Raw genomic sequence first — 13,186 nt, forward strand, 5'->3', positions numbered from 1 at the left:
ATCCTGACTGCGCGACAACACCTGACACGACAGTCGCCGTGTGGTGACCTCACAGTAGGTCTCAGGGTTCCACAGTCGTGTGGTGACCTCACAGTAGGTCTCAGGGTCTGACAGTCGTGTGGTGACCTCACAGTAGGTCTCAGGGTCCGACAGTCGTGTGGTGACCTCACAGTAGGTCTCAGGGTCTGACAGTCGTGTGGTGACCTCACAGTAGGTCTCAGGGTCTGACAGTCGTGTGGTGACCTCACAGTAGGTCTCAGGGTCCGACAGTCCTGTGGTGACCTCACAACGAGACTCTAAACAGTGTGACAGTCCTGCCGGTCTCGTGTTGGCACTAAGGGAGAATGCAAGTGTCACTTGAGTTTGTTGTGTGTAGTCTTTGTGTGTTTTGTGATGTCTTTTAGTGGTCTGTAGTTTGTTTGCACTGTACACACTCAATCCTTTTTGTGTTTTTGGTTTTTTGTAGTGTTTGGTGATTTTTTAAAAATATTTTAGTAGAATGTCTTCGCGAGGTCACGGCTTGAAGACATCCAGTGTGTGTCTGAGTCACACGTGTGTAGTCACTGTGCTGTCATCCAGTGTGTCCCTCAGTCACACGTGTGTAGTCATTGTGCTGTCATCCAGTGTGTGTCTCAGTCACACGTGTGTAGTCACTGTGCTGTCATCCAGTGTGTCACTCAGTCACACGTGTGTATCATTGTGCTGTCATCCAGTGTGTCCTCAGTCACACGTGTGTAGTCATTGTGCTGTCATCCAGTGTGTGTCTCAGTCACACGTGTGTAGTCACTGTGCTGTCATCCAGTGTGTCTCAGTGTGTAGTCATTGTGCTGTCATCCAGTGTGTCCTCAGTCACACGTGTGTAGTCACTGTGCTGTCATCCAGTGTGTCACTCAGTCACACGTGTGTAGTCATTGTGCTGTCATCCAGTGTGTCCCTCAGTCACACGTGTGTAGTCATTGTGCTGTCATCCAGTGTGTGTCTCAGTCACACGTGTGTAGTCACTGTGCTGTCATCCAGTGTGTCCCTCACTCACACGTGTGTAGTCATTGTGCTGTCATCCAGTGTGTCCCTCAGTCACACGTGTGTAGTCATTGTGCTGTCATCCAGTGTGTGTCTCAGTCACACGTGTGTAGTCACTGTGCTGTCATCCAGTGTGTCCCTCACTCACACGTGTGTAGTCATTGTGCTGTCCTCCAGTGTGTCCTAAAGTCTCTGACGGTGGTTTGTGTGCAAACAACTCTCATACTCACGCGCGTGGGTGCGTGTGCGTGTGTGCGTGCGTGCGTGTGGCTTTAACGGTTGTGACTAATGCTGAGAATTCAGAATCTTTTTAAAACTTTACATGGAGGCTACAGAAATTTCAGATCGATGAGAAAAGCTTTCCGGGAAAGATCCGTGGGCTCAAGATTCTCTGGGACACATGGTGGAAGTAAACAAGATCATGGCAGCTTGTGAAGATTACTTCTCGTCTCAAAACCACGTGGACGGTCATCAACGTGGGTTTAGTTGGCAGTCGTAGGCTGGTGGCTGTCACAGACACTGACACACTGTACAGGACTCGGACCCTCTCTCTGAGTTTGACTTCTGGTTGTCAGTGAACACGTGACCATTGCATCCTTGCCTCCCTGCCAGTCAGTTTGTGGAGTGGAAGAGGCTGACTGTTTCTAATACACAACTGAGGAGGAGGGAGGGACGGGGACATGGCGACTGTGAGACAGTTGGGCATCAAGATGTTCACACAGGAGGGTAGAGAGTGTAGGCCGTTCATTCAAGGCGTCAGCATGCGTGCTCCGCCATCTTGACACAGTGAACTGACTGATGCCATGACACGGGTGCTCTGTCTGTCTGGCTGTCTGGCTGGCTGGATGTCCGCACGCACGACAACAGCATCGTGCTTCCTGTGTACCTCGTTCCACCTCGTGTACTTCATTACAACAGTTATATCTTGATGAAGAGAAAGGCGTGAGAGTGATCTCCCCTTGTGCCTCCATGTTGTGTGGCTGGGGCCGGTGAGCCCGCGGATGTTGTGAGTCTGCTGGCAGGTGACTTGGGTATGAAGTGAGTAGACTTGGGGTATGAAGACCTCCCTCATCGCTGCCCCTCCGTCTCCCTCCCCCCGCCAGCCTGCACGTGCGTGTGAACGTGCTGCCCCCTGGCGCCGGCCACAAATGGAGTTGCGCCCCTTTGTATAATCCATTCATTCACCTCGTTTCTTATTCGCTTCTTGCTATGCCGCTGAGCTTCCTCCAATATCATATGGCCGGGCGCCATTTCTTCCTGATGTGCAATAATTATTTACGTGGAGGATGTTGCAAGCTGATGCCCGGGACCTTCGCTGATCCTCCCGTCTTCCTGTTATGCAAACGTTTAATTGTAACGGCGACATTTACCTTCCATGATAACCTCCTTCATGAACAACACTGTAGTCAGCATCAGCTAGACTAGCAATGAAGCATCGAGGGAAAACTGAATAAGATAAAAAAATATAAAAAAGTAAAGCAGCAAATTGATAGCTTTGAAAAGTGTGGTGTTCCAGCCTAAACAAGTGATTAAAGTCTGTTGTCGCTCAGCAACGAGCTGTCTCTCTCTCTTGTCACAAGACTGAGTGCCAGAACTTAGTGCTGTCCTCCCACAGACCATGTTCCTAGAGTAACACTGTGTCCTGTTCCTCCATGACAGGTATGACCACCTCCCATAACTGCTTGCCTCGCACGAACTCATCCACCTCCTATCACATTCTATTCCTCCTCTCTCCTCCCTTCCCCTCCCCTCCCCGGCAGCTCAATTTCCTGAATATCTACTCAGGAAACAATAGCCATACACTTGATTCTCCCTAATGAGCCCAGTTTATACCACAGCTTACACGAGCGCTACACAATCTGAGCATCACATCCAGCAACACGGGAATACAAAATGGCTCATCTGAATTGGTGAGTGCCCGGATGTGCTGTCCCTCACCACCCAGCCTCACAGCCTCACCTGGGGCCATAGCTACGAAGCAAGAGCGTTTCTCCCAGGGCATCATGGGAAACTGAGAGCGAAGTGTTTTGTTTCCGTAGTTACAATAATCCACCTTTCTCTACCCCAGGGCTTTGGTTATTGAGTAGGAAAGTGCTTCAACCTCGAGGTGATTTCGCACTATTGGAGGAGGAGGAGACCAACCCCAGACCCTGCGAACAGGTGTCACCTACAGAGTGTCCCCAGACGAGATCTGAACCCTGGGTTTCTGACTGCAGTGGTGACAGGGGGGGCACTGCACTACCGGCCGCCCGTAACCCCGGGGGCATCCTTGCTGCAGGCTCCAGGGGTAAAGCATCACGTGACAGTCTAGACATAGCCTTATAACTTCGGAAACAAACTTGTCCTTGAGTCTCCCCCTCCCCGTGGTGGCCCGGGGCAATGACTTGCCCTCCCTTTATACCTGTAGTCCCTCCGACAGACAACTGACAGCCACTACAACAGCAGGGCTCCAGTCACGTGGGATAACTCTGTCACTGGCACTGATTCCAGAGAGAAGAGGACGGGAGGCAGCTGACAGCCCTGGGGGCCCTGCTGGTGTCCTGCCTGTGGATGCCACTGAGGTTCTTCAAGCGAAACTTGCCGACAGATTTCTGGGTTTTTCCTCCTATCACCGCCAGGGATCTGATTACCGTGGGGACATATTTCTCCTCCGCCTCCTTTCAAGTCTTGGGGTGGGCTGCATGAGTGTGCATGTGCTCTCCCTTCCTAGCTCTCAAAGCCAAATGATGTGGGTATGTCAGGGTGGCTGCTGTGTGTGTTGGCGGCAATGCGATGTCTAGTCGTTGTCATAGAAACCTCCTTCATCATCCTTCACTCTTGAAATGTCATGTTTCGCCTTGACAATAGTCTACAGACAACTTGTCACCTACTTCTTAAAGGGCTAGAGGTAGACTATTCTGGTCGTTTGGGCGGAGTGAAAGCTTCCATGTGTTTGCAAGCTAACATTTTTGTTTCAAAAGCAATTACACACATTTCTTCAAGATTTTACTTCAGGTCTGGATTTCACTTTCATGTTGCTGCATGGAAATTGGAAAATACATTAAACTTGATGCTAAAGTGCTCATCTCTCCCCCCCAGTGTCATTACTTAAATAATATTTCAACAGGTTTCATTTGCTTCTGACAAGAGTGCCAAAGGGTGGTCCATGTTGGTCCATGTTGGTCCATGTTGGTATTGGCCTGGTGGACCCCAGTCCTGTGTGTCCTCCTGTAACTGGTCCTTGCCGTGTGATCACTCTCACTCTTGTTATCGCATGACATCGCAAACTCGTTTGCCTTTGGAAATTGGAAGGAGATTATGGTGCTATTGGCGCGCCCATTTGACTTGTAAAACATCTGACAACCTCGCCATGGTTCTCCTTCCTGCGATTGCCTTCTGATCCTGAGCCCAGCACTCGCGCGACCCACGAGGCAATGTTGCAGACGACTGCTTTACCTCCATCGCGGATGTTGACAGCGCGAGCGTGCACACACACACACATTCATACACGGGTTCACACACCACAATTATGTTCAGTCTTTGTTTTTCCACCAGACCATTGATTACAGCTATCGACATTCATCCTCTTTTTTTTTTCTCTCGTGTTGCAGTTGACTCTGGTGCTGTGCTTGCAGTGTCATGATGAAAATAAATTGTAATAATTATTTTCAGTCCACTCCTCGTCAATACAGTTGTGATGTCAAAGACAACTAACGATACTCGGTGTTGCATCAGGAAACATCCCCACTGTGCAGCATGTGCATAAAATACATATTAACATACAGGCCCTGAGCACTGAGGTCGTTATGCAATTGTTTGGTCACTCCATTAGCACAATAGCTAAGAAAATTACCAAGAAAATTGCCAGTGTCCAGTAGGTGAATATTCTCATTCATGTAATAATAAACATAACAGACCATTCTTGATTTGCAGCTTCAGCAACATCTTATGTTGGGAAATGGTGCACAGGCACTTCAGTGGTGAGCACACGCAGCCTCTTACTGACCAGGATTGCAAAGGTCTGATGATTGCCTCAGTGAAAACATTTCATAGTTTGGGTTTTATTGCTATGTGAATTAATTTTTTAAAGAAAATTTTCTTATTTTTGGCAGCCATGAAAATAATCATCATAAAATGATTTGGAAATGTCCTGAATACAGTTTGGCTAGCCTATTTCTCATTGTACTTTGTTTTGGGGGTTGTTTTTGTAGTTATGGTCAGTATTAACCTCAAGAAGTGAATGATTTTTAACTAAAAATGGAGACGATGACAGACATACTAACTCTTTGAGAAAGTGGCATCATTGCTCAAACGTAATCCTGAACCTAATATTAATAATTGTAATTTTTGTTACTAGCTTGTGTGTGTGCATGTCTGCATGCCGGAGAGCAGCAACCATCAATACATATCTTGGTTTTTTTTAAGTCTACATCTGCAGAGTTTGAGCCTGTGAAACAATGTCACCACCAATGTCTGGAGAAGAATGGCAGCTAGCATCTTAAGGCTGGACGGTACCGACAGCATGGGACTGTCCAGTGTCCACCTCTCTCGTCATGACTTGCAGTAAGCCCCGTGACACATACAGCTGGAGTAGGTAACCTCATTTCCATCAAACAAGAAAATAAACATGGAAGCTTTGTTAAATTATATGCATACAATTTTTATTTCCAGAACATTGAATACACACTACAGTGAAAACAAAACACACAATCAGCGCCAACACTTCACCTGCCACACAAACCATTACAAAATAAAATTGGCAACTTAGTACAGTGTGATGCTACACCATCTGCACATCTAGAATTAAAACCTTACATATGTAAATGCATTACAAGTGACTACTTGAGTCAAGCCATTTCTTCACCAGGTGTCTGGCGGTGCTCAGCACACTGTACACTGTGTCTACATGTGTGTCTTCAGGTCAAAGCTGTCCTGCAAACATAGCACCCAATGTCCTACCACCGTATGCCCAAGCCTCTTCCTGTATTGATATCATCTTGCTCACATCTGAGAAGGAAGTGTAGGAGTTTAGAGGATACCTGAGCTAGCCGACAGCGATTATCTATGTCTAGGCATCTACACAGAGTACACACATGAATATTAGATAGCACGGTGACATAACAACAGTGAAACTATGTCTTTATGTGCATGTAAGATGAGAAGTAAAACTAAACATTCACACTTGGGGGACTAGTAAAACTAGTAAAACTATTCTTGAACGTTACTGCTATACCCTGGGCTCTGATCACTTTTGGGTCCTGATGATTCGAGGACAGAACTGCATTTTATGTGCGCACTTGCAACGAAAAATTTCATGAATGCTTGTCTGCAAATTGGTTTCAGAACAAGATAATCATGAGTTACCAGCGAAATACACAGCATTTTGTGGTCTTCAAAACCATTTCAAGCTACAGATTACTCTGCAATGTGCAAGAAAAAGATAAGATGATTATTATTATTATTATTATTTCTCCTCTCCATCAGTTCCAGTGCTGCTAACCAGCTTGTCCTGCTAATTGCGTATGAAACATTTAAACTTTTCCTGAACAATCCAGCAGCGAGTGAACAAACAGCCTGAAGACTACCACACAAATTAATGCTGACATGTATTCATGTCTACAGTTCCCAGATTCCCTTCTGCTAGCTCCAGTGTGTTGACTGCAGTGTTTGTCTGAAGAAAGTGAAACCCACCGTCCTATGCATAAGCAAACTTAGATACAATAAACTTAAATTATAGATTTGTTTTTCCCTCTTATGTTAAAAATTAAAAGAGCAGCCACAAGTGACCCTGACAAGTGCTGCTGGCCCATTGTTTCAATAATTTGTTTTAACTAATCATGATTCCTCTACATCTGTACTATTTGCATGATAAATGAATTTTAATACAGGTACTATGTTTCAAATATTGATTCTTCCAAACATGCTTTACCTTCAACTTGTATGGTATGTGTGTCTACGCATTATGTTGTGTGTGTGTAAATATATATACTCATATTATGTCTGTGTATGTTATTAGGTTTTATATATACTCATATTATGTCTGTGTATGTGGTTAGGTTTGTGAGCAAGCAAAAAATTTCTGTCTTGGACTTCCTCGAACAGGCAATAAAGTTTGATTTGAACCCAGCGAACACAACCTTCACAGACAGTGTCCGTTCTTCTCGTGTCTGACCATGGAACTCTGCTCAAAAAGACATGGAGGAAAGTGCAGATCAAAGCACTTTGATTGAGGGAACAAGTTTCTATGTCTGCAAGTTTTCTCCCTTACCTGAGCTAAGGGAAAGCAAATCCTAACTGGAAATGCTGTGACACAAGTACATCCGACAGTGAATGGACTATTATCTAACATGCCAATAACAGAATAAACTACTACTAGTGTCCCACAATGTACTTGAAACAGGACAAATAGTTCTTTGGTTGGTTTGTCTTTAAAAAGCTTATTTCCAAGATTCAATTGATACATTTTAATTTTTGTACTGTGTGTGCACTCTAATGTCAGATATCTGCCACAAGGATATGGTCCTTAACAAATGTGACTGATTTTATTTGAAAAAATGTGTCGATGAAGCGGACAAATCAGTATCAGTCTGCAGTTCTATCACAGAAATTCAAAAATACTATCACAGATTATCTACTCACATTACATGTCAACAATATGGGAAAGTCTGCTAACACTATGTACAAGTGTTGATTTCCACAAAGCTGAGTGCATAGAGTCAGGTAACCAATTACTGCATTTAAATGCAGCACCGAGTCCACAACAGCCACAGGTCAAGTGACTCAAAGAGCCTCACCTCAGTCTCTAGTGTGCATACATTTGTTTACATGTCTCTTGATACACTCAAAACTACAGTTGACAGTCTGCACCTTGTACCCTGAAAGTAAAAGCATCTATACATTCTGAAACATGTCCTCTGAGAGAACTCATAAGAGATAAACCTATTTTTGCAAAGTTGTTACCCACGCTCCTATGATAAGGTTTCAACTGTAGATGGGCCATGTATGACTTAACACACCTACAAATTTAAAGTACTTTTCAAAGCACGAACACAAATATACATTAGTTTAGAAGAGTATTAGTTGTTGATGTGCTAGTTGCATTAGATATCAAAAGCAGAATCTACACTTGTCCCCATTATATGAAGTTGTCGAGAGCCAATGACTTTATGCTTAAGAGAGAATAAATAACTGCCTGGGGAATATAGTAAGCAAATAACAAGTAGTTATATTTTTCTTTCAGATTACCCACAAGAGGTGAGAGGAAGGCACATATCATCTTTGGTTGAGCAGATATCAACTGTTTTACCCATTTAAAAAAATATTCATACAATTCTATCTTCTACAGAAGATTAAATCTTATTTAAAAAACAAATTTCATGTAGGAAATAGGTTGTGCTTTTAGCAAGATGTGACAGTTTCATTGTGTAAACAGCTGTAAATATACACAACTGATTAATGTTGCCACAACCTTATGACAGTAAGGAGAATTGCCTTTTATGGTGAAAATAGCTTTCACATCTCAGAGTCTACAGCATATGACAGTAATATATATTTCAAAATGTATTTTGCACTGTCAACCTTCTTGCAAAATGAAAGTGTAAGGTTACAGAGTGCTTTGTCTGAAGCCTTCAATATGCATGAAAGACCAAATTGTGAGACTTGGCATTTCCACAAAAATACCTGAGCAAGCAAACTTTCAGGCTTCTAGGAGCTTGCTGCAACTACTGATATGCACGTTGAAACCAAAACTGAAAGCCAACAATTTTCTCTGACAAGCACAGACAGGGATGCTGAAAGAGAGAAACAAAGCACAGAGAGAGAGAAATCAATTATTTTTTCCAGAGTAAGTCTGCTAAATGACCACTTGGTGTGAGAAAAACATCAGGCCACGTTGCTGTGTGCTGCGCCCAGGCTTCTCCACTGGACGTGTAGCTGCAGACTCCAACAATTTCCGCAGAATGGAAGACACTTTGGTCGACAGTCCCTTAACACCAAAGCCTATGCCTCAATCCTGGCTTTGTTATTTTCATGATCCCGCAGATGGCGATAGATGGACTGTACATAGGTGAATACGCACTTCCAGTCTGGGTTCTTCATCTTCACCATGTCCTCAACATCCAGCAGAGGTGAAATGTCCGCCAGTTTCCTGCAACATCATCAACCACTCACAACTCTGCAGACTGTCTCAAGTCTTTCTACCTTCACTATATTCACATATACTTGCTCAAGAAAATCTTATAAGCATTTATGGTCGGCCATTTAACTGCTGTGTTCATGTGAAGCTTTCAGTGTAGCGCACTATCACTATTCTGCCTCACAGTCAAATGAGAGAAAATGGGGATGACGCTCCACAAGCTTTGCATATGCTAAAAAAAAAAAAAATTACAGTTAAAGATTTTACCCCGATGTCTTCTCTGATCTTGAAAACTAACTCAAAGGGAGGAAAAAGACAAATGGTAATTACTGCAAAAAACAAACTGGGGATTGTCTCCCCCTGGGTTTGCAATTTCAAACACACACAGAGACACACACACCTCCTGCTCTCTCGGCGCCCAGAAATTCTGAGGCTTCTAAAAGAACTTTGGAAGAAAAGGTTTGGTCATTTTTACATTGTTCGTACAGTATGAGTAATGACAAGCTTTGTTGATAGCTTACTCTGCTGTGTTGAAGGCAAGCTCGAAATTGTAGCGGCGGTTCTTGGGGTCCAACTGACTGAAGTCAAAGGCATCTGGGAAGAAGTGATGAATGAGGGCACAGAACGCCATGCCATCATTCCAGCAGGTGGAGAAATTGGTCACCTCAACATTCTGTCAGACACACAGTAAGTCTTTAATGAGTGAGGACCCCATGTGGTCAAGAGCCTGCTATTTCCTGATGCGAACTGTGCTGGCTTCACTGTTTCAGGTCTGAGCTAGGAAGCAAAAAACTATTTATGAAAGAATGAACTAGTTTCTGAATATTAAGACATGCATTTTAATTTTTTAAACTTTACAAGACCATTCTTATCATTCAGAAGCTTTCTTGTTCTTTTAGTTTCTGCCACTTTGCTTCTGTGTGCAGTAGAAGTAACATCTAGAGTTATAGTTGAACTACACATGTTTTCTGCTTGTTGTTGAAATAGTAAAACAAAACATCACTGATGAAAATGCATCTTCCTTGAAGCACACAATATCCTTTCTCATATATTTATTCTGTGTAACTCTGTCCACCAGTAATTGTTCAGTTAAAGATAAATTTTTGTAACATTTACTGCCACATGTAATTTAATTCCAAGACACCAATTGCAATCAAAGCAGAATAAGGAAAGGTGACATGCACAATGCAGGTTTGGCAAACTTCAAGGTAAATGGGTGCAGAAGCATGCGTATAAAAGTTAAAATGTTGGTTAAAATCACAGTAATCAAACCCAGTATAAATTCAACATAAACTTGAACACAACAATGCTCTTTACAAAAATCCACATTACGTTTAGTAGCATTAAGCAGGCAGGGTTCTTCAAGTAGCAAGTCTGTTTACAAGAAAAACTGCGAGAAAAAGGCAACTGACTCCACCATCAAGGAAGGCACAACAAGAACATTTGTAAAGCTACAGCCCAAGTCTGCAATGTTGTACTGACAGTAGAAAAGGGATGTCAGCCAATAAAAAGGAGCACAAGACGAGCTGAGTGTATGTTTGTAATCATATTGTCATTATTTAATAGTATCAAACTGAAATACATCTGTATTTACTTATGTATTTACTTATAGGCAATTATTGAATAATGTTCCTATGATTGTCATACATTACAGGTGGCACATTGTAACCACGGTAAAAAATGTTGAAATTTTCTGTGGGTTCATTTACCTTTGTTTACTAAACATGTTTCACTAAAATGTAAGGTAACTGTAAGCTGCATGGTACTTTGAATAAGGGGAACACAAAAGACACAGAAAGAGCCAAGGCAGGAGACAAGCATGGCAGGATTCTTTGATCATAGCCAAGAAAAAAAAAAAAGGAAAAAAAAGTCTGGCACAGAATGCATGCTCCCCTGACACCAGGACCAGACATCCCCCACCACAATCGTGACAATTAGCACTTCATGCCCGCAGCACAAAACCACGTGTTTAGATGGCAAAGAGTAAGTCTGTTATGATCCATGCACAAGTTGCAATCCAGCAAAGAGTGATGGCCAGTGGAGGGTGCCCGAGTATACCTCATACTCTCGAGTCATTGCTTTACACCAGTCCAGCAACATCTGCTTGATGGCACTAGGACTGCGCGTCATGACTTTACCGCCGCTGCCTCCGCCTCCAGCACTGCAGCACCACAGGACAGAAGCAAACGACAGATACATCAGTACAAGACAAGTGTATGAAACATTGACCACAACAGCCCCTGACATGTCTTGATGCTCAGACCACCGCTGCACCCTTACCTGTAGAAATTGAGACTGGCAGAAATTAATGCAAAGCTGTGTTTGTTCCATGCCAGAATCAGTCACTGAAATGCTTTTCGGAAGTTTCTTTTGCTTGAACCACATTCTTGACATCTATAATTATATTTAGCTGCTCCACTTTTCTAACAACCAGCAGCACCAAGCTGTGTGTTGCTTTGGAGGGGTTTTAATGAAATGTCTTTACTCAAGATAGTTACCAACACTGTCTAGATGACTGTTTCAACATTAAAAGTCCTGGCATGAAATCAACACAGTGACATAATGAGATAAACTAAACAAAACAAAATAGAGTGATCAACAGGCTAGCCTATCATGTACCTCATAGCCCTCTGTGTTGATCTGGACAAAATTCAGAATCTCTTGCTTGATTGCCACTGCATTCTTGCGCATGGTATTTGCTGCTCGCTTTGCCAAGGAGACTGTTACAAGGCCACTGTCACAAATTACATATCTCTGTGGATTGAAGTGGTTTAATTTCATCTAAAAGCACAGATAACAAGGGTTACTCTGACTGTCCTCAGCCTCAACTCACCCAGCCTACATCCTTCATGTTTCTGGTGCCATACAAAGACACCAACACAGTTTTAATACAGAAAGTTAGCTAGCTTCTCGATACACAGACACCAACACAGTTTTAATACAGAAAATCAGTTGATTCCTCCATCAAAGGATGCCAGCCACAGACTGCACAGGTGGTGCAAAGTGTTGGCTCTGAATAGTTATGAAACTCCGTTACCACTGCTCTCAACCCGGCCTGCTGATGTACATCCTTGAATCAACTGCAATATTGTTACTGTCATCTCTGTTGCTATGTTGTTCTGCTGGTGTACACGCATATAATGCCACCATGCCTTTGTTGTAGTTGTACTGATAAATGAGCAGCTTTAATATATATTTGGTGATTTGTAATCTTTATTTAAAAAATGGTTTTGAAATCATGTTAAATTTATACATAAAACCTCTATTGCTCCTGTATGTGCTTAGAAAAACAGAAAAACCCAAATGTTCTGCAAGTGTATAAAAATTATGTCTACATTACCCATAGCAGAGTAAAATAATGAGTTAGTGTGGTGAAATGGTGTAAACAGTTTGTTAAACTACGGCCGTGTCGTTATATAGTTACATATCAATAATGTATACGCATCAGAATACAAAGTCAAGCAAAAGAAAGAAGTGTGTGACATTCTGTAAGTAATTATAATTGCTAAAGAATATAGTATTAGATGTCGTATATACATGTCGTGTGTATATATATATAGTTGCTATATATATATAGTTCTTGTCATTTAGTTGGGAAAATTCTGAAGCTTATCAAATTTTACGATCTCTCCTCTGTAAGTGGTAAAGATTCGTGTGATTGAAATAATCATTTGTTTTGAAAGATGAAGTTATTGAAAATAAAGCAATTAGTAAACTTTTGATGGATCATGAAAGTGTTTCACTACACCTACAGCTGCGGTAACAATGAGGCAGTGAGAAAGCCAAGCCCAGCAGTCCAGAATGAGCTGGTGCTGACAAACCTAGTTTATGATCAGGTCACATGACAGAGTTGACCAGCAGGTGATAAACTGATCAAAAGTCCTGCAGTCTTCATGAAGAAATGAAACACCCTGCAACTTAAGGTGATATGAAGACAGACACACAGAGAGGGAGATAAGTATGGGGCAAGAAAGAAAACAGAATGGATACAAAGACTGGAGGAGACAAAAGATGAAATAATATACTGAGCTGATTATTTACAGATGATGATCC

General features: G+C 42.7%; 1 protein-coding gene across 7 annotated transcripts in view; it reads right to left on the reverse strand.

The window, feature by feature from the left end:
• Positions 1 to 5,634: 5,634 nt before the first annotated feature.
• LOC112561770 overlaps positions 5,635 to 13,186 on the reverse strand; it is an 82,067-nt gene continuing 74,515 nt past the window's right edge. For 4 of the 7 annotated variants that reach the window (XM_025234469.1, XM_025234464.1, XM_025234467.1 and 1 more), the window contains 3 exons: positions 11,753 to 11,867; positions 9,655 to 9,806; positions 5,635 to 9,145 (listed from right to left, as the gene is read on the reverse strand). In XM_025234469.1, coding sequence (XP_025090254.1) covers positions 8,998 to 9,145; positions 9,655 to 9,806; positions 11,753 to 11,867 — 415 coding nt within the window. In that variant the 3' untranslated portion in view covers positions 5,635 to 8,997. Of the gene's footprint in view, positions 9,146 to 9,654; positions 9,807 to 11,191; positions 11,295 to 11,752; positions 11,868 to 13,186 lie in introns of all 7 variants that reach the window. The other 3 variants (XM_025234470.1, XM_025234466.1, XM_025234468.1) reach the window with 1 other exon arrangement.

This window comes from Pomacea canaliculata, linkage group LG4, assembly GCF_003073045.1.
Source record: "Pomacea canaliculata isolate SZHN2017 linkage group LG4, ASM307304v1, whole genome shotgun sequence".
Lineage (NCBI taxonomy): Eukaryota > Metazoa > Mollusca > Gastropoda > Architaenioglossa > Ampullariidae > Pomacea > Pomacea canaliculata.